Source organism: Ambystoma mexicanum, chromosome 12 (assembly GCF_040938575.1).
Source record: "Ambystoma mexicanum isolate Mex_15411 chromosome 12, UKY_AmexF1_1, whole genome shotgun sequence".
In the NCBI taxonomy this organism is placed as follows: domain Eukaryota; kingdom Metazoa; phylum Chordata; class Amphibia; order Caudata; family Ambystomatidae; genus Ambystoma; species Ambystoma mexicanum.
The window spans coordinates 1,177,870,793-1,177,892,891 of NC_090936.1; the positions used below are offsets into that span (position 1 = coordinate 1,177,870,793).

Genomic DNA, 22,099 nt, shown 5'->3' on the forward strand with positions numbered 1-22,099 from the left:
CATCAATTTCATTGCCATAGAGATACCCTCCACGAACTCATATCCAGTATATTTGATTGCACGTCAGGTCAGAAAATGGTACAATTAAGTCAGTCCTGTCAGAAAAGAGCTGACACATTTGCCATTTGTTTGAAACCAGTTTTAGCAAACATCAACTGCTATATTGATGGCATAACTGGATGCTGCAATGTCTTTCTTCAAGGTGGTGAAAGGTCCTTTTTGTTTCCCTTTCAGAAGATGCCTATGCAGGCTTGCAATGTGATTCCAAACCTCAAGAGTTCACATCTTCCTCCTCAGCAAGGGCTTTACTAAAGGAGGTTATGCATATGGGGGTGCGCTGAGGCGGAGGGCTTAGAAACAGTTTCTGGTACAGCCTGAGTCAGGTTAAAGAATGTTACCTTTGTAGCTCCAATCTTTGTACCTCTCTTTGCAGATCAAAAACATATCTGAGAGTATTTTTCTTGTTGATGTATTTTCTTGCATTTAATGAATGAGCTCTTTGAGACTCTGCATCTGATGCAGGCTAAGTAACCTTATATAACCAGCATACCAGATATCTGTGCCTGTCTTTTAAAGTCATATTGTTAAAACCTTGGCAGATTTGTCAATCCTCCACAAAATGATGAGGATGAAGGCAATCAGTACACTCCTCGTGTTTATTTTTAGAAATAAGATGTTCTTTTGGCAATAAGAGCCACACGCTCTAAAAAGAGACTTGTTCAAATCAGTTTCTTGAGAAGGTGAAGCTGATTCAAGATGGAACGGAACACAGGAGTGCACCTGGCTGGGAGACACTGACAGGATCAGGATTGCCTTTGCGGGGAATTACAAGTACCAGTAAAACATCCAAAAGAGATACAGGAAATTAAAATAAAATCTGATAACTTTGTTTTCAGTTGTAAATGTAAATGAAATCTACACAAAATGAGTAGATAACTTCATGACATTAGAATATAAGAAGAAGATTCGCTTTTACACAACGTGTAGCTAGAATCTGAAGATGGACCCATTGAGCAGAACTTGCTCCCTGACTACCTCACTCTAAAGGGCAAAAGGCCAAAAATTAGGTGTAAAGATATAAGCAATGTGATGCAGGGTTTTAGTTTTAGCTGCTATTAAATGATTTTGGAGCATTCCCAGCCTGACAACAGGGTATCATTTAATGTGATAGCATGTGAATATATGAAAGAGCCAATGCTGGAGAAAGGGCCATTGGCCAGGTGTCAATATGAATTGTATGAATTATGACTGAGGTGGTGAAAAAGCACTAGAGAAAGCATGCTGTAAAAAAGAGTGAAAACCCATCCAAATAAGGTTTATAAATATGTAAGCAATATAGACTAAAACATTTTAATTCACAAAAGAAAAATAAAGTCCGAGTCAAATGTTCATAGTAAATGTTAACTGCTTTGGCTTTCGATGGAGTACAACATCTGTGAAAGGGGGCAATAGTAGTTTTATGAACTGCGTAATTGCTCAAATAGGAGAAACTGCGCTTAACTTGAGCCAAAGAAAGACACCAGTGCAGGTCTTTGGGTGGTGTGAGACAGGCATTCTATCAACAGAGACAGACTCAAAAGTAACAGTTTGAAAACCTTTTTTTATCAAACTTGGTGAGGTTGGTGTAATGCCTATCTGGGCAGTTCCCTCAACTGATGTACAATCCTATGCTTGCCCTCACTCTTAAACCAAATGTGATAGGGGGTCTTCCTAAAGGAATAATGGTGATTCAAAAGAAAAATTTAAACCACAGTGGTTTTCAGTTAGTCTTGCCAATAGGTGTTGTTCTGCCAGTTCAAAATAGGTCAACTCAAAAGGGTTGCCTTTGGAGTCTTCCACGTAGGGCTCGTGCAGCAAATCAATAAGGTGCACAAGGTCTCTGGGTCTCTTGTTGTTCCCTTCCCAAAGCTTCGATCCTTCTAGTTCCAAACAAAAAGACACAGTTCCGGTTAGGCCTCTCCAGGTTCCCTTCCAAGCCTAGGCCTCTCTTCATGAAGTTCAACAATGGGCCTCATTACGAGTTTGCCGGTCCGGTAGTAACAGTGGCGGTAAGCTACCAGCACTGTTGCTACTGGAACGGCAAACTACAAGCTCTATGGGCGGGCGCCCTCCCGCCCGCCAGGTCTGACCTGGCAGGCGGACCGGCACCCGCCCGCAGACACTGACGGTAGCACCAGCAACATTCTGAATGATGCCGGCGCCTCGCAATGGGGAAATACAGGGTCTTCCAAGGCTGTAATGGCCCTGTAGTTCCCCATTGCCAGGCACCAGTAAAATTTGCAAGTTCGGCGGCAGCTTGCCGGTTTTACCGGCAAGGCTATCGCCGAACATGTAATGAGGCCCATTAATGTCTTTTGTGGGCCTCATAAGGAACTCATGGTGGCAACAAGTAAGACAGACACAAGGGATCACAGCTCAAGAGTCTTTATTGAACAATTAATGTTGTTTGCAGATTGGAAAACGCCTAATCTAAACCTAAATCTAAGATGGGAGTATGCGTCAACCATCAAATGAAAAATAAGGCAGTTCTAGTGGCGTTGTGTCAAATAAAAGGGCCTATACTAAGAAAACTATTGCCAAACCTTACAACTAATACAAAAAGGGGTGTGGGATAGCTCCCAAGGGTCTCAAGCTTTTCCAGCACGAGATGACAGTTCAGTTTTCAGCTATCAGGGCCGTCGAAGGCCAACCCTCGTTTCACTTGAAAGTCTTCGAGGACCTGATGTCTTCAAGATAATAAAACAAAAGTTCCTTCAACAAATGAAAGTTGGTTTTTTGGTTCCACCCTTGGGTCCCCCTCTTACGGGCGCTGACCGCTCTCAAATCTTCGCCTCCCTCGGAAGGTTTTCCTTCTTCACAAATCTTAATGTCTTTTTAAACAGTTCCAGCGGACAGCCCTCGGCCGAGTTCATTCTTGTCAACACACTGTTTCTTGGGAATTTCGACTGTGCCTCTCTTGGGATTCACTTCCCTTGTTTCCTCTCACTGCAGAATTCACTTCCCTCTCTTTCGCAGAGTTTGTAGATCAAAGTCTTTCAATTGTTTGGGGATTTTGCTTGACCGTGAGTCTGACTACTTTGACCTATGTTAGTGGCTCTCCTACGGACTTCTGGTATGTGTAGTTTCTCTCAGATGGGGATCGACCAGAGTCTTTGGAGTTAGCACCCACATGGTGCCGGTTTCCCTCTGCAGCTGGTCTACCCTTTAACACTTTTTACAGTTCTTTCTCAGTTCATTGAACTAGGTTCAAACTTGCCAAATTGCGATTCACACTCAAGACAGCCCGGTTCTTATTGTTTCCCCTTCGACTCACCGGCTGTGATGAACCGTATTGCTTTTCTTCTTCTTTGGAGTCAAGGCCGGTACCACAGTCGCGGGAGCTTCCCTCACTCCAGCTTATCGGTGTAGGCTTGTACCTTTGACATCTGCTGCAAGATACTTGTGCAATTGTTCGTGGTTGTAGGCTTTCTTCCTAGAAGGTTCCGCGGGTCTGTGACGAAAAGGGCAAGGTCACTTCTTTCCTCGCCACCCTCTCGATTCCTGCCCCCCTTCTGCTTCTCTTGACTGCCGCACCTGATTAGCCATCTCGTTGTGCTGTCTGCCGAGCTTGTACTGTGCTCTCGGGCTCCACCTTTTATCCTTGTGGGGAAGGTAAAGGGCTGTCAGGTGTGTGTGATTCTGATTAATTGCCTGACTTTGCCAGACCCTTGTATTGGGACATGTCAGGTAAACGGCTCTGGTGTTAGTCCCTTGTCCTTTGTGTTGTGCGAATGTGTTTGTGCTGGAAAAGGGCAGTGGCTTTGAATGTCCTACGTGAGAGGATGGGGAAAAGGTGTTAAAGGAAAGGGGATACCGCATCTCACCCGTAGGTGTCCCACTCCCCAAGGATCCCCTATCCAGGTGATTCTCCCTCACTGGTCCACCCCCAGGCACTGGATCCAATACCGATGGCCGTGTCCTGGCCACCTGGATGACAGATCCCCGGGGACTATCTAGAGAGAGATCTTCAGGTTTATCACAGCCTCTTATGGTTCCCATTCCCAAGCTTAGACCCCTCTGGTTTCACACAAACAAAAAGTTCCTCTTGTCAAGATGTACCTTTCACTGTACAGTTCTTTCATGGGGGTAGTATCAGAGACTTTTGAGCATGCCAGGTTCTTAGCTCCTCACAGGCGCGACCACTCTGACCTCTAACCACTCTCTTTATTCTCTGGCACCTTTTCCTCTTCTGTGCCTCTTTCACTCTGTCCTTTTTTTACTTTATTGTGCGCCCTGCACACCTTCTTTTCCTGTTGTGCACACTTGCACCTTCTTTCCACCTTTCAGTGCCTCTTGCACACTTCTCTTTACTTTTCACCGTGCTCAATTGCACCCTCTTTTTTTCATCGTGTTCTCTTGCATCCTCTGTTTCCTGTGAGTCGCTTGCACCCTTTTCTAATGTTCGGGTTACTTTCAACCTCTCTTCATTGTCCATTTTCCTTCTCACTGTATTTTTGCTGTCTCTCTCTGTTACGGGTCATTTGTGCCCCAATCCTTATTTTCAGGTCACTCGCACCCCTCTATTAGCTGCTTTCGCGCTGCCAGCACACTTGGTCTGTCTTTATTTACTTCTGCACCTGTAGCGCACCTTTTCTGACATTACGCTTTCTTTCTCTTGCCACTGTCCAGCTTTCGCCTGCTTCGCTTTGTCTTTACCTTTTTTCGCTTTGCTTTCTTTCCTGCTTTCGCTTACTGAGCTCTTCCTTTCCCAGCGCTTCTTCTCCAGCTTTGGCCAGCCACACGCTACTGAGTTTCTCTCTGCTTCACAAAACTCATCAACAGTAGCGCTGTGCCAGCGAGCAGGTAAAATCAGTTCAAATGGGTTTAGGTCCAGGTCAGGGTCTCACCACCTTCCCCTCAGATACCGCTGGGACCCGCACACGTCCCAGGGGAATGAGCACTAGCCTAAACAAGGTTGATAGACTGCCTTGCATCCCACTCCGGGTTCCTGGAGACACAGCTCCCTTGCCACACTGCAGCCCTTCTCACACACACCGGGCCAGCATCTCGACGTCCCGCACTGCACCTGTCCTTCTGGGTTCCTCTCCTTGCAGCCTTCCGCTCCTTGGCCTCCTGGTTCCATACAGCAACCCCAGCTCGCTCAATGACCCTGGCAAAATCACCCTTTATATACTGCAGGTGAGGGTCAATTGGAATCAGGTGTGCACAGTTGAGGAAATGTGCCTGACCTTGCCTGACTCTATTAGAGGGACAATTCAAAGGTGTTAGATGGTAGGCCTCGCTTTGTATCCCTATGTTGTTGCCATGGGTAATCTTCAATATTCTCAGTCGCCTCTTCTTCGTCTCAGTACTTGTTGGAAACGGGGGAGGGGAGATGGGGTGTGATTGAAAATACCCCATATGGGCTGAGGGAGAGTGGGTTGGTGTATAATTGGGAAAGGGGGAATACCATGTCTTGCCCTTTGGTTGTCTCCTCCCAATCCCCCGTGACCCTCCACTCAGGTGATCCTCTCTCACTTGCCCAACCCCCAGGGTCGGGATCCAAAAGCGATGGCCGTTCGCTGGCCACGTGAACAGAAGATCCCGGAGGAGTAGGTGGGAGAATATTGTCAGGTTTCTCACAGTGGGTACATTATACAGAGATCATATGTAAATAAGCCACCAAACTTCCAGATTGCTTGAGCATGCTCTCAAGCCTCTAATGCATCAAACATTACACTGCACACTTAATTCTCCAAACCAGCCTTGTAAACATAACCAAACTATCACAACAGTTTAGGACATATCGGCCTCCTCCAGTTTGAAGAACTATGGTGCAGAGAGGAGCACTGATCTGTACCCAGGGTATAATAAAACATTCTGTCACCATTGATCCATCTACAGCCCACTTTCCCATCCTCTTTTCTTTTCTCCAGTAGACTGAGGAATGAATACCCTCGCTGGGGGCACAGTACATCACTCCAAAGAAAAGCCTGGGTGCTCCGAAACCAGTACTCTGCTGCACTGGCACAGTATAAAAACATATTACCATAACAAATAGAAGTATCTAAGGGATTTGTGGCCAGTTTAGTTGTAGAATATATGGCCCATATGAGTCCTTAATGGGTACTGTAAACAATAGTATGAATGGTTGCCAGACATTTCGTCGAAATAAATTCGTCGACAGGACATTTGGTCGAAACCATTTGGTCGAAAACCAAATGGTCAATTTTTTTTTTTTATTTTCACTTTTTTTTTGGGGGGGGGGTCCCCCCCAACCCCCTTTTTTTCTAAAAAACGCTTTTTTTCCCTAAACTACAACCTAAAATATATATATATAAATAATAAAAAAAAATTCGACCATTTGGTTTTCGACCAAATTACGTCGACCAAATGTCTTTCGACGAAATGTCTTTCGATGAAATGTCCGGACACCAGTATGAATTTCTCCCCAATTCTTACTGTTTTTATTATAAGGATAGGAACTGTAACCTCTTCAGGAAGGAGATAGATTCACATTGTGAGAACGTCTATACAACACATGAAACTGGAAGATGAATTTCAAAACAGATAGAAACCTCATTAGGAAACCTGTTAGCAGATCATCAAAGGCTTGAAATAGTAGTTGTGAGCTTTGGAACCACGCCTTTAAATATGTATATTTACCCCAAAAAATGTTAGCATCTGGTGGTCTCCTGTTAAGCTCTGTCAATCAGGATTATATCAAGCAGAATTTGGCTGGTCTTTGATGAAGGTGTTCTGCACTTTATACATTGTGGTGTTGCATGGACTGAGATTTGGCAAAAGGCAGAGCTCGATTCCTATTCCTATTTTCCTATTATCCTAGAACCTCCCTTCCCCAGTTTAAACTTTGCCATTGGTTTTCATTCCATCAGTGTTCATGGTTGCTCGAAGCACATGTGATTGCTTAAAAATACTTCTAGTAGTGTAGAGGACAAAAGACCACATGTAGAAGATTAGTTTTGGATATAATCATCCTTTTGAAGTAGAAGGGTAGGCTAACCGAGGGGAATGACATGTCTTGACATGGCATGGATTGGCCAGTATTTAATGACTCATATTATTAAATATGCGATGTTGCATTGCAATTGCATACTTGTGCCACATGTCAAAGTATTAGTTCTTCCTTTTTTCTTGTCCGGGGTGTGCCAGTTTAAATGATAAATCTAGTTTTAAATATGCTGGTCTTGTGAAAACATTACAAGAAATGATCTGAATATGTCGATTGGCATTTTATTAATGACTTAACCTTTCTATTAGTGTTTGCTTGTTTTTGATAAAACAAAAAGTGTTCAGGGGTCTCACCTTTTAATTGCCATCATCACACCGCTTGCTTTCTTAATCTCAATATTTTTTTCAAATTTCAATTTTGTTTCAAGATCTGCCCTGCAAAGACAAAGAGTTGTTTCTTTTATAAAAACAGCAGATTTAACAAGTAACACATTAATAAGAATAGCTCTATGAGATTCTAACATTCTTAGAGCATCTGCAGACTTTCTGTCATTTGTATTTAGAAATTCTTCAAATGCAATTGTATCCTCTTCAAGCTTATTTTCAGAATCCAGTATTTTCTTCTCTTCTATCTGAAGGATTGCTTCCATGGTTCTCATCGCTTCTTGTTTCACTGCCACAGAGTACTGTAGAAAAATTAACAGCAAACACAAAATATGAGTACAGATCTCAAAATATCATGTTTTGGTTGTATATACAATGGATTGTTATGTGACTGCACACTTTTAAAATAAATCTAAACATTACTTTTCAATACTGTCTGTGTCAGTGGCCTTTACCCCACTGTGAAGCTCTTGGACACTCATGAACATATTATTGTGGATTTCGCCATGTACTGACAATCAGATCTTATACTGATAAAGATCTTATACTCATAGTCTGCAGACTGCCTAGAACTCTTCTTTTGTTAGTAACCATGTACACCTGTATGCTTGATATCAATTTAAGTGTCCTAATCATTAGTCTAAATGCTATTATTGTTTCACTAGTCAATCGTAATGGTCTGTATAAGACCCAGCATTTTATCGCTGAGACTTTAATCCAAACAAACAAAGAATTTAACATCATGTCAGGCCAGGTCAAATACGTATACACGATCAAGCCCACTAAATTCCTGCAACCGCTGCTCATCCCAGTTTGGATCAAACCTACATCGTTCCTGCCACCGTTGAGGCCTTTGTCCGTACCTTCACCTAGCTTAACTACCAAATTCTTGTTTGACTCCATCGCCTCCAAACAACCACAAAACCTATGATGCCAACCTACCAGGAGTAACGTTCTGCAGGCCAGCCACCACCCCTTTGACACACAGTGTTCCCCTCACACCATCGCCTAACATCCCATTCCCTACATTAGCCAGAAACGCCTGACTGGGCTCCAGATCAGGTAAGTCATACAGAATGCCCCTTGCCCCAACTATCACAAACAACCAACCATACGTTCTAAAAAAGCTATGCCCAAAATACACAAATTCCTCTAACCAAACTAACACCACCTGCATTACACCTCTTTCCAACTCCCATAGCAACACTGCTACTCAAATCAAAGGAGCACAAATAAAAGGGGCACTGATCAATGCCAGATCCCTGGTTGCACATGCAGCTGATATTGCTGACCTAATTATCGACAAAAAACTGGATTTCCTTGCAATAACGGAGACCTGGCTACATGCAGCAGCAGAGCCATTTCTCTCAATTGCTACACCAGATAATTATACTATCTTGCGTTCTGACAGAGAATCCTCTAGAGGCGGAGAGATTGCCTTTATTGCCAAATCCTCCTTGGGGCTGAGAATTTCCACACAACCTTCGATCAGATCCTGCGAACTGCTGTGAGTTAAACTGTCCCTTACTAATTTACGCACTATAACGGTGAATTTGATCCATAGACCTCCATGACCTATCGGTTCTTTTGAGGAAGATATCATCACCTTACTATCCACTAATTCAAAGCCATCCTCGCAATTACTAATACTAGGAGACTTTAATCTCGACTTCAACTACCCCAATGATCAACCGGCATTGGCCTTGGCAAACTCTCTGACTGAACTAGGCCTTACACAAAGAGTCCTTCACCCTATGCATGAAAAGGGAAGAACCCTAGACTGGGTAGCTGACTGTAACTGTGAGACTACAATAACTTTGTTGAACCATACCCTTGGTTGACCACCTTCTACTTACTTTTACCATCCTAGACTGTGCACTTCCTAATACAAACATTCTTATAGCTCCACCTACTCTTACCAGAAATAAGCGTAACAATACAGTGGACAAACTTAGGCAGTTCCTTGGAACTCTACTAAACCCCTTACTGGCCTCCTCTGACCCGGCAGTATTAGTGGAACTTTACAACAACACCATTTCCTCAGCCCTCGATAATATTGCACCTCTAAAACAGCGTAAAGGTAAACCAAAAGCACACTTGCACACTTGGTTTACACCCAAACTTAAAGCCTTGCAAAACTAAAGAATTAAATGGCAAATTACCTGGAAAAACAACCCTACCTTAGTTAACAAAGATAACCTACTCAAAATCTCAACTAACTATAAAGCAGAAATTCTTCTATCCAAACGCTCTTTGGCACCAGAGCGCTCTTTGTTATATTAAGAGAATAAGAATCTCCCATCCCCTTACTAGACAACTGTATTAAAGATAAATCCTGCTGCACGAAGATCCAAGATGCATTAGTTAATAAGATCACTCTTCTCCAAAACAAAATAGTTACTAAAAAACTGAACCAACCCACGAAAGTTAATAACCCGAAATCCGGTCCTAATCTTCCGAAACCTACACAGAGATTTAAATTCTCCCAAGTATCCATTCCAGAAGTGGAAAAGATCATAGCTTCACTTAAACCATCTAGATGCCAGGGAGACACCTGCCCAGCGTTCGCCATTAAAGAAGCGGCTAATGACCTTGCCCCCTTCATCACCACCTTAATCAACTCCACCTTCAGCACATGCACTACCCCAACCAATCTAAAGAACTCATGGGTACTCCCGTTACTAAAAAAAAACCTTCTCTGGACCCGAGCATCCCTACAAATTACAGATCTATCACAACTGTCCCCTTTCTATTGAAGATCATTGATAAAGCAGCCTATATCCAGATACAATCGTATTTAGAGACTTACAATCTGCTAGGACTCCGACAATCTCGCTTCAGACCCAACATGGCACCGAAACAGCCTTGACTGACCTGAAGAACCAGATCGATGACCTGAAAGACAAAGGGCAACCTACCCTCTTGCGCCTTCTGCATCTTTCAGATGCCTTTGATCTGGTTGATCATAAGGTGCTGTGTAAACATCTATCAACAGCAGCTCATTTCTCAACTAAAGCAATGGCATGGATCCAATCCTTCTTAAATAACAGATCCATGAGAGTTTTCTCACCCTTGACAGCAGCTGACCCTATCCCTATAACATGCAGAGTCCCGCAGGGATCCTGTGTAATGCCCACAATGTAAAATGTGTTTCCCAAACCATTGTTGGATGACTTAGACTCTCTGGGTGTCACCTACACTAACTATGCAGATGACACCCAGATCCTTATACCTCTGTCGGGCGACTACAATAAAGATCTGGCACTAGTTAACAAAATCTATCTCATCATTCAGGCGTGGATGGCCCGACATGGTCTTTGCCTGAATGATGAGAAGACTGAGTTTCTGTTTTTAGGCTCCCCAACTAACCTGAAAAAATTTAGCAACCACTACCTCTACATTAACATCGACGGCAATGACATTAAGGTAGCCAAGGAGGTAAAAACCTTAGGTTTCTACTTAGACTCTGCCTTGAGCTTACACAAACAAGTCAGTGCTACAGCATTGGCGACAGCTTACACTTGTAAGCTGATCCACACTTGTAAACCCTTTCTTTCCACAGAAAGCTGCATTACGCGGGCCAGAGCATTAATACTGTCGAAAATAGACTACTACATTGCTCTGTACCTAGGAGCCAACATATACATTCTCAATAAACTTCAAACACTTCAGAATAATGCCCTTAGAACACAATTAAGCATATCCAAAAGGCATCATATTTCTGAGCTCAGATGGAATAACAACTGGCTATCTATCAAAGATAGAATTCATCTTAAAGCAGTCTCCCTAACGTACAAATGTCTCAACAGCTCAGCCCTGTTATACCTACCAGATAAATACATCAAAAACAATTTCACATGACCCACAAGGACTGCTAATTCCTTCTACCCAAGAGTCCCTAGGTTTAAACTGATAAAGGCAGGCGGCAGCAGCTTTCCAGTCATGGCTGCCCAACTTTGGAACTCCTTACCCACGACCTTAAGAGTTGATCAATCTTTTCACAACTTAAGAAAAAAATACTAAACACTGGCTCACTTCCAAAGACTTACTGCAACACTAGCTGCCTAAGCTAGAACATTGTAATCAGCACCCAAACTGTTATCTGTATTTTTGTAAATAACTGTTGTATATACTGTATGCTAGATTTATGTACTGTAACAGCACTGGGCACTATTCTTATATGTAATGCTGTGTCTAATGTAACCTGTAACTTATGTAACGTAACCAAGTATCTAAGAATTCCTGTAATGCGCCCAGATACCCTTGGGTTAGGTGCGCTTTATAAATAAGCACCAAACAAACAAACAAACAAACAAACATTACTCAGCCTACTGTATACTGTAAGGAAGGCATGGTATCAAAGTAAGACATACACAAGTGATCACAGTTCAAGTGTGTTATTGAACTTTCATCAGGGGTGTAAAAAAACGTCTATCTAACACCCTAAATGTACGATGGGAGCAAGCTATGACCATCAAATAATAATAATACAGTCCTAGTGGAGTCTAGTCAAATAAAAAAGGGCCTGTACTAAAATAAACTATTGCCAATCCTTACTGCTATGCTACAAAATAGTGTGGCATAATGTCACAAAAAGAAAGAAGTGTTCACAAAATGATCAGTCAGGATGTGTAGGCTGGGGCCTCCCTTCCTCACGTTTTAGCACTGGACAAGGCGGGTCACTTGAGCACGGAACACTCCTGTGCTTCTCCGGCACAAGGTCACAGTTCCTTTTACCAACATCAGGGCCTTCTGTGCCCAAGTCACTTAGTGCAAAGTCTCTTGACTTTAGAAAACCTACTGTCTCATAAACAATAAAGAAAAGTTCCTTTCTCACTATTCACGCTGGGCGGTTTGCTCTTCACCCAGGATCTCCCTCAGTCAGGCTCTGATCCTTTTATACAATGAGTCCCCCTCTTCCGGGCTCAGACCAATTTCAGTTTACAACAATCTTCTTGGGTGTGCTTCAGCCTAGTTCATAGCCATCCCTCAGTTGGGTTCACATTTGCCACAAAAATCTTCTCGGGTGTTGTTTACCCAGGATCCCCCTCTTCCGGGCACAGACCCCTTTCTACAATTAGTCCCCCTCAGCCGGGCTCAGACCAATTTCACTTTACCGACAATCGAAGGCTTTTGAATGTGCATGGGATTCAACGTAACCCGCTGCAGGACCACTTTGATTTCACAGTTGACGAAATTCCTCCCCGCTTAGGAGGGGGGCATCAAACAGAGACCTTCCAATGAGCACCCACGTGGCGCCGGACCACTCTTTATCTGGTACCTATTTCAGTTTCACAAAAAGTCAATTGTATGCCAGTTCTCTTTCTTCATACAATGTTGCCGTTTTCAACCTTGAGTATATCAGTTTCTCCAGACTCACCAGCTGTGCTGAACTCGTTGGCGTGTCTCTTCTGTTGGGAGTGAAGGATGGTACCACGGTAGCAATCGCTTCTCCCCGCCCTGGCTATCCATGCAGGAGGGCCTCGTGTGCTGTTAAGACATGCTACAACATTCGTCAGCTGCAATTCTGAGTCTTATGTTTCTTTTCCTTGAGGCTTCTTGTAAGTCGCGGTTCTGGTTTATAAAGGGCAAGGGTAATTGCCTCCTTGTCATCCTCTCAGATCTCGCCGCCTTTCTCCTCGGTTTAAACTGCTGTCTCAGGATAGCTGCTTCCTCATGCGTTTGGCCTTGCTCAGTGTGCTCTCATGCTCCGCCTTTTTTTTCCGTGCGGGAAGTGTGATGGAAGTCAGGTGTGTGTAATTATCAGTAATTGTCTGACTCTGCCTGACCCTTGTGTTGGGACATGCCAGGTATACGGCTCTGGTGTTAGTCCGTTGTTACTCACGTTGAAGTGCTCATGAGAAAGTGTTTGTGTTGCAAAAAGGGGGCGGGGTAGGGTTTAGTTTCCAGGTATCCTACTTTGTAGCATGGGGAGAGGGTGTTATAAGGAAGGGGATACCGCGTCTCGCCCTTCAGTGTCCCACTTCCACTCCCCGAAGACTCCCCATCGAGGTGATCCTCCCACACTGGTCGACCAACAGGAACTGGTTCCAATAGTGATGGCCGTGTCCTGGCCACCTGGATGACAGATCCCCAGGGACTAGCGGTGAGACACCTTCAGGTATCTCACAATACTTACATGCCTCAATCAGTCGCACACACATGGCACAGTGGCAGCCAACACAGCACTAAGTAACATTCCTAAACACCCACTCAACAAAGGGCAGAGCAGCCAGTCAGATTAGTGAATATACATGAACTAGGAAAGGTTAAATTGCATTAGGTATTGCCTTTAGGCAGGCGTTGCGTACCTCAGAAACTCTGTATCAGAAGACAAGCCATAACACAAACAGGCTACATTGTGACTTCCAAATCTTACCCAATGCTTTTTGCATTAAGTGGCTTTCACGTGTTACTGTGGAGTTCCAAATGATTACAATTTGAAAATAAAGATACCTGGGTTTAAAATAAAATAAAGTTAGATCCTATTACTACACATTGTTGATTGTTGATTTTTTAGAACCTTGCCAAAAAAATGGCAGGATATGATGAAAACATATGTTAAAATAAATCCGATAAAATGACCGTTTTTACAAGATTTGATCATTCATGCGTTTAAAGTTTTGCATGCTCTTATATGCCTGCACCCAGTTAGCGAAAATAATGTGGAAATAATTTTTTTTTACATCTATGGCTTTGCTCAAAGATTTATATGTGAAGTTTCAGATATTGGAATTGAAGTGATGCATCCAACTACTGGATGTGTTGTGCTAAGTAACTGGATTGTTTATCAAAACAAATAATTATTACCAATTTTACCTGTTTGGCTATGTGTTGTTTATTCACAATGGGGATCATTAAAATAAATGAGAAAGATTCTTAAAATTCTTAAACATTGTAAACAATTCAGTAAATTGTAAAAAATAAATCTGGCATATATACGTTTCGCGCTTCAGTTTCTTTTGTACTTGAAATGTGCTTGTTCAAAGTATTCATATTTAATTCATTTAAAGTTAGAAGAACAAATGACTTATCTCACTGTAATGTTCTTTCTGATGGATGCTCCTTCCACGGACTCCTCATCTATGTGTAGAGATGCCCACTTTGCCACCTGGCAGATGACCAGGAGAGGGACTCCTCTCTGCAAGCAGAGGTGGTACCCACACCTCTGGTAGAGTGAGCTCAGAGACCTTCAGGCACATCCTTACCAGCCAGATCATAGCATTCTGAGATGCAGAAAATTATACACCTTGATTGGGTCTGTCTGGTGACAACCCTGCTAGCACAGGCACCAATGTAACCAAAGAAAAGCTAGCCTCTCTAGTTCGAGAGATACAGTAGTAGAGGGCCTGCATTGGGCCCAGAAAATTGAATTGTTCATCTGCCTTGAAAGGGTGAGGGGGAGGAGAAAACACAGTAAGATACATCTCTAGAGAGATGAAAATCTGAGACGACCTTCGGAAGGGCTTGAATCTCAATATCGCCTTCTCTTTGGAAAAAAACAATTAAGTATGTTTAATAGATAATGCCTGAAACATACTCACCCATCTCGTGGAAGTGATGGCAACCAGAAAAATCACTTTAAGGTTGAGAAACTTAAAGGATCAGGAATGGAGGGGCTCCAGCGAACCTCCAATATAGAATGTCAAAAGCAAATTTAAATCCCATGTCGGAACCACAAACTAGCATGGAGGAAACTGGTTACACAAACCCTGCAGGAACTACAGACCAGTGGGGATTGTGAATAACAAGTCCTGTTCTGGGGACCTCTTAAAAATCTGCCGGCCCGACTGGGCCATCAACAGCAAAAAATCCAAACCACCAGATAATGGACAGGATAAAGGGTCCAAATCCCTCTCCCGGCAGCAAGCTGAAATGTTATGCCACTTGCAGTTCTGATAAGTCCCACTCCTTGCATCTCAGCCTCTCAGTAGCCAAACATGAAGGTTCAGGCTGCTGAGGTTCGGGTTGAGGACCTGCCCCTCGATTGGGAGAGTAAGTCAACTCTCCTCGGGAGGCACCAGGGAGGGCAGACGGACATGTCCAGCAACTCTGGATCCCACGTCCTCAGGGACCAGTCCGGAACGACCAGAATTAACGTGGTCTCTAGAGCCCAGAACAACAGTCGCGTTTCTTCTCTGCCTAGCGCACCACACTCCACCCCTCTTGTTTAGGTAGCACATTACCACTGTGTTGTCCATCAGGATCAGCAGTCTCTTCATACAAGGGAGTAATGTGGCGAGGGCCAGCCTGGCTGCTCTCAACTCCAGCAAATTGATATGTTCCTGAGACTTCGAAGGAGACCACAGTCTGCTCACTGTCAGTTCAGAAAGGTGAGCTCCCCAACATGTCAGAGATGCACTGGTGCATCCTGCAGGTCCAGTGCTACCAACCGGGCCTGCAGTATCTGGGCTAGAGTAACCATCTTGAATTTGTCCTTGCTTAGGAACAAACTCAGCACCCTCAGATCCAGTATTGGACTCAAAGCCCCATCTTCTATCGGAACTAGAAAATAGGTGGGATACCACCCCTGGTCTCGTAACAAGTGCATTACTAGCACTATCATGCACTTTGAGAAAAGCTGACGTACCTCCTGCAAGAGGATGGGATCAGGAGGCAAGGTGCTGGTGTGAGGGCCATGGGTCTGCATGATAAGGAGATATTAGCCCAGATGGATTACTTGTAAGGCCCAATATTCAGACATGGTCTTGGACCATTCCGAGCTGTGCAGGGAAAGTCTCCCCCCACACAGGGGATTTGTGCCATAAAACCTCACAGAGGTTTTGAGCCTTGTGGTGCTGAGGGGATGGTGGCTGCAGCAACTCCAACTCTGGGGGCAACTCTATCCTTTCCCCTCGTGGAACATCTGCCCTGCAGCCTTCCCGGGGGCTGCCTGACCTCAACCACGCGGGATGTTGGAGGCACAGGGACAAAAGACCTGACCCCTTGCAGAAGGAGCAGAAGGCTGTTGGACAGCTAGACACAAGGAGTTCACAGAGGACTGGATTTTCTGAAGGGCTGCCTTAGCCCCAAACAGGTTCTGTCCATCAAATGGCATGTCCAAAAACTTAGCTAGAACTTGCGTGAAGCTTGATGATGTCATCCAGGAGTGACACCTGATCACTGTACTCGTGCCCATGGATCGTCCGACACAATAAGGTGCAGAATCTGATGAGAGGCCTCTCTGCTGTCCTGGACCAGATAGGAAGCCATCTTCGTCCCGTGAGGATAGCTCAGCTGCAACATGATCGCCTTGGAAGCAAGACGACACAAAGCAACACAGGTTCTATCCCCGGGTCCGTGCTTAGAAACCTCTGGGTATTTAAGTGCGTTATAAATACACAACTAAGACATACATACTCCTGTAACAGTGCCGCGATTCCCCCGGGCTGTGTCAGCGCTTTAAAAAAGCATAAAAATAAATGAATAAAATAAATACAATCTTTCATCTCCCCTCTGGGATGTGGTCTTCTGCATTGGCCACCATGGAGTGGACCATAGCCTGAAAGATAATTTTGCCAGGGTACAAGAGGCATTGATTGCACTGAGGGCAAGGCTACCCGATGCAAAACCTTCCTCCAGGAGTCCAGTCTCTTACTCTCCAGGTGAAAGAAAATGGATGGTGGATGATTTCAGGTTCGCAGCTACGGCTTGTACCACCAAGCTCTTGGGGAGGCATGAGTGGAGTAGAAGGTCGGAACCAAGGATAGTGCTTCCTAGCTAGTTACCTGTCAACTGCAGATGCAGAGGTGGGATTTTCACACATCTTCAGTACGGGGGCCTCCACTGCTATATTGAAAGGTAGCTCGGTTTCCCTTTTGGGGTCTTCATCCAGGATGTCCAACAATTTGAAATTAACCTTCGGCCTGGATGGAGCAGATAGCCCCAGGTTATCAGCCATATTAGCCATCACTCTCTTCCCTGGAGATCCAAGGTTTCAAACCAAAAGGCATCTGTTCTCCCTCTTCGTCACAGATTTCAACTATCTTTGACATGAAGGCTTCTAAGGGGAGAGGTGCATATTCCAGAGGGGCTCTGGCATCTGTCGTACTGATCAACGCCGACAACAAAGTCAGAGCCTGTGCCGAGACTTTGATGCCCGATGGAAGAGCCTGATTGCGCTGGCCCAGGCCCAAGCCCATAGGCATCCAGGATAGATCCCCTGATGGAGCCCTGCATGTCTCAGAAGATGTAGTGGGTCCCCTCAGAGCCAATACCGAATCCACTGGCACTTTGTCAAAGATGGCAAGCATCTTTAGGCAACATTTCTCCCATTTCTCCAGTGTGGAGGATTGGGTCGGAAAAGGCACCTGAGTCACATTCTCTGGGGATTCCCTGCAGAGGGGTTTTTTCTTCTTAGATAAATAAGAAGAATGTCGGAGCAAGACCACATGCAATGCTTTTTTTTCCTCCTTCTATTTCCCCTTTTCCTTTGGCAGGTTCTTTGCACAGATTTTTCATGGCATCGACATTCGGCACAAATTTACATTTAGTTTTGTGGACATAGGTGAACATCTTATGTGCCCTTTCATGGATGGCCTTCTGATGGATGGACTGAAATGACCAGCAGTCAGGCAGGTGTGGTCCTCACCAAAGCAGTAGAGACAAATCCTGTGCGGATCTGATGCCGACATTTGCTGGATGCAATCTGTGCAAGGCTTCAAACCCCAAAGCCTATATTGGATTGAGTATGACAACGGAGAACAATTTCAAAATTAAAATGAAATCAAACAGCATGTTCCCGAAGCGAACCGTGTGAGCAGAACAATTAGAACTGAGGTCACAGGGCGTGGTGCCTCAATATAAACTGGCCTCAATGTCATATCTGACGCTGGGCATGTAAAGGAGTCAGGTGGAGCCGACACAGAGCTGCGCTGAGCCGCCCCCTTTGGATCCGAAGAACAGCTGCGCTGTGAGTAGGATATCATAGATGAGAAAAACCTGGGAGGAAAGAATCCTCATATTTAACAAGAGTACCAAATGCGTTTCTAGTTGCAGCGTCCAATAAATTAGTGAAGGTTTGGGAACTTATTCAATTATACTTGTTTTTATGATATTAATTTTAGAGTTTTATCGTTGCAATTCCTTATTCTTTAATTATATGATACAAATGTTCATAATTTCAGAATAGCTCCACGATAGCCATTTCAGCATATTCAGGTTCTTTGATAAATCTTTTCTTGCTTTCGCATTGTTCATAGATTTCATGTTTTGAATATTCCCTGACATGAGGTTGGCATTCATTGTTTCCTTTAGTACAATATGTTTATTAGCATTTTCAAGTGTGTATATGAGATAACATGCAGTAAAATGTAAGAGATTAATATAAAATGGAAGATATAGGGAGACTATAATTAACGCTACAAAAAGCCAGGGACAAAATCAAAACCAAGCTATCACATCCATGATATAGATCTACAATTGGAAATAACTGTAACTGTTGAACATGTCGCATTTCATAACATTAGAAAACATTACATAACATAAGTAAGATCTATATGTCAAGATATAAAATAGTGCACGCGAGGCTGAAGACACTCAGTTACCAACACACAGGTCTTAAAAAGAGAGGGAGTCAGTAAGATATATGGATTACGTGGGAAGTGAGGAATATAGATGGAAATCCCAAATTCAATGTCAGATTTAGGTTTATTATTCTTATATAAAAGAGAACCAGCAGCACCTTTTCTTGTAAAGTTTATCCAAGACTATTAACAATTAACAGAAAATAGCTCAATGGCCGTTCAATTAGAAGAAGTTGAATGTTTAGCAGCAGATATAATATAATCAGATTGAGGTTTCACTCATGAGGGACCTCAACGGCAAATATAGTAATTGAATAAAATTGAACAAACATGTCTTCTTTAAGGTGCATCATTTCACAAATACCTTTAAATACCTCACTCCAAAGGTTTGCTGTTAACACAGACATATAGAACATGTTTTAAAGAGCAATCAATAATATTGCAATGCCAACATTTGGCAGATTGTGATACTTTATCACCAATTTTTTGACAGGAACAGAAAGAAATAAGTCACAAAATGATTTTATATTAGTATAGGACAACTCGAAGAAAGCCAGAATTGATCATAAGTCATCTCTTTGCCTGATCTCCCTGGGAAAGTCATTAGAAATTCTTCATTTTATCTAAATTTAATAATTTATAAAAGATGAATTAATATGTAAGCATCTTGTACTATCTGATTTGATTTGAGGAATTTATAACACGCTCGAAATGGACTGAACCATATAATGGCGCAGATGACAGTCATTATAAATCATTTACAAAGACTAAGTTAGCAGAATTGTATAGGTACCCTGCAGCACATCCAAAAGGCCAAACAGTTCCCGACAGGCCTGACGGAAGCTGTAGCTTAATTTAAACATGCATTTTTTTAAGGCCTTGCAGAATTTAAAGAACAAGTCAAGTACCTTAATTTCCCTAGGTATACTATTCCAGAGTCTAAGGCCAAACACTGCGAATCTTCTATCCCCTCTTGATACAAATGTAGATGTAGGAATAGCCAGCAGAACTTGGTCCCTTCATCGTAGACATCTGGATGGCTGATGTAGCTTAAGCTTGTCCTTCAAATAGTCAGGTGCTAGATTGTTCAGACATTTGAATGCTAGACATGCTACCTTAAAATTAATGCGATCCTCAACCGCTGTCATGCCGCGCGCTTGCTCGCGTACGCCACTTACCTGCTACGGGGATCCGGGTCCTCGGCCTCGGCAGTCTCCTCCTTCATGGAGACTCTATCCGCGGTGGCGTTTTTCCCCACGCCGTTCCGCGGTCTGTGGGCGCAGCCATCTTGCGTGTTCTGCGCATGCGTGGATCGTCGGTGTTCGACGTTCGCGCATGCGCAGTAACGCGAACTTGCGTTCCGGGCCTCGCTTTGGCCCCGGACCTTAAAAGGGCTTCGCATACACGGAGACAACGCGTCTCAACGCGGTTGTTGCCGTGTATGCGCTGCTGGAGCCTGGTTTCTGTGCTACAGTCTCTCCAGTTTCCCTTGCTAGTTTTGCCCTGCCTTGTCCTGCCCTCCTACCTTCCTCTCCTTCCAGCCCCCTGGTACTTTCAGTTCCTGGTTTCTCAGCCCTGTCCTGTCCTTACCTACTTTCTGGTTTTGGGGTTTGGAGGAGTCTTCTCTGGGTTGCCTGTTTAGCCTTCTCCCTTCCTTGTCTCCTGTCCCGTGGGATTCCCTGGTCAGTCCTTCCCGTCCTTGCTGCCTGGCCTTTCCCTTCCTCCGCCTTGTGCCCTGCCGGTACCCGTGCCTTACTGCCTTCCTGGAAGTCCCGAAGAACAGCTCATCCATCTACTGGTGTTTTAAGGACTCATTCGCCTTCTCTGCCAGTGGAAACACTGTCCCGACGTCACGTTAATGCAGAGAAGTGCCACCTGTGGCGTTGGGAGTTGGTTCAGTGCTATCCTGCCATTTATTGTCAGGAGGGTGTTGGGTTAATTTCCCGCGTTACTGCTTCATCGGCATCGTCGCTCCGACAGACTGGCAGCCTCGACTCCACGAACCCCGGGAAGAAAAGGTAACCAGCGATCCCGTGAAACCTCGTTTAACAACCGCTAGCCAATGAAGTAATCAACGTGAAGGAGAAACATGTGAAGTGGTGTTTAATCTGCAAATTAGCCTGACTGCTGCATCCTGGGCTTTTTGAAGTCTGTAAAGTTGTTTTTTTGGAATGCCCATCATTTGGCTGTTACAATAGTCTAGGTGGGCATTCGTGAGTGCTCCCACCACCAGCGCATGGTCCTCTTCCGGAATACACAGAAGGGTCTGCCGAAGAAGTCTCAGAGAGTAAAAGATTGCTTTTACCTCAGCTCCAACATGGCTTTCACAGCCCAGGTTACCCTGCCAAATGCAGCCAAGGTTTTTTACTTTGGCAGAGAGATGGGTTCAACTCCCAAGAGATTGGGAAATGACTGTTTTTTCATGGTTGTACAAAGATCTTCAGGACCAAACAGAATAAATTCTGTTTTTGCAGCGTTTAATTGAAATTGATTGGAGGCCATCCACTCGCTAATCTCTTGGAGACAGTCACTGATCCTAGCAAAGCTTTCCTCGACATTAACAATTGTAATGAAAATCTGAGTGTCATCAACGTACGATTGGAAGCTCATTCCGTGATGTCTCAAGATTTCCATTTATAGTCAAAAATACAGATTAAAGAGAAGCAGCGATAACTATGATAAATTGCTGCTAGGCCAACTGCCAGCATGGTTGTGTTGGGAGTTGGGTTGGGTGTGGGCCTGGTCCTTTTGTAGGTTCCCAGGGGCCAATGATGTGCAGCTGGCCTAATTTTGCACACCTGGGGCTTGTTTGTATTTGTATTTATTAAGTTTATACATCGCTTTACTTCAAAACGCTGTTGCAGCTCACCTGGCACTGTTCAACTCTTGGTACGCGTAATACAGGCGCGGTGTTCACGGTGCAACCACCATTTTTATAGCAGTGTTTCCATGTACGTGGTACTCGTAATGTACCCGGTATAACGCTGTGTTGGTATTTCAGGGAGGTCTGGTGAGTCATACCGCTGTTTGCGGTCGCTGGGCTACCGGGTTCGGAACCACCGTGAGGGTCACTTTGCGCTGACGGTGTTTCCGCCACCAAAGGTCTGCATGTGCCGGTCCAGTAAACAGTGCCGGTACTGTGCTACCGGCACCGTTGTTACCCGACCGGCAAACTTGTAATGAGGCAGCTTGAGTTGGTTGATGTAATTACATATTTTAAAACTTGTTCCTTTGTGGTA

General features: G+C 44.1%; 1 protein-coding gene across 1 annotated transcript in view; it reads right to left on the reverse strand.

Annotated features, from left to right (window-relative positions):
• The window catches only part of CCDC38 (coiled-coil domain containing 38), a 1,810,821-nt gene that overhangs the window by 925,752 nt on the left and 862,970 nt on the right, over positions 1–22,099 (reverse strand). Inside the window, exons 8-9 of the mRNA XM_069629826.1 lie at positions 7,474–7,637; positions 7,306–7,386 (exon numbers count right to left, since the gene is read on the reverse strand). Of these exons, the coding sequence (XP_069485927.1) occupies positions 7,306–7,386; positions 7,474–7,637 (245 nt within the window). The remainder of the gene's footprint in view (positions 1–7,305; positions 7,387–7,473; positions 7,638–22,099) is intronic.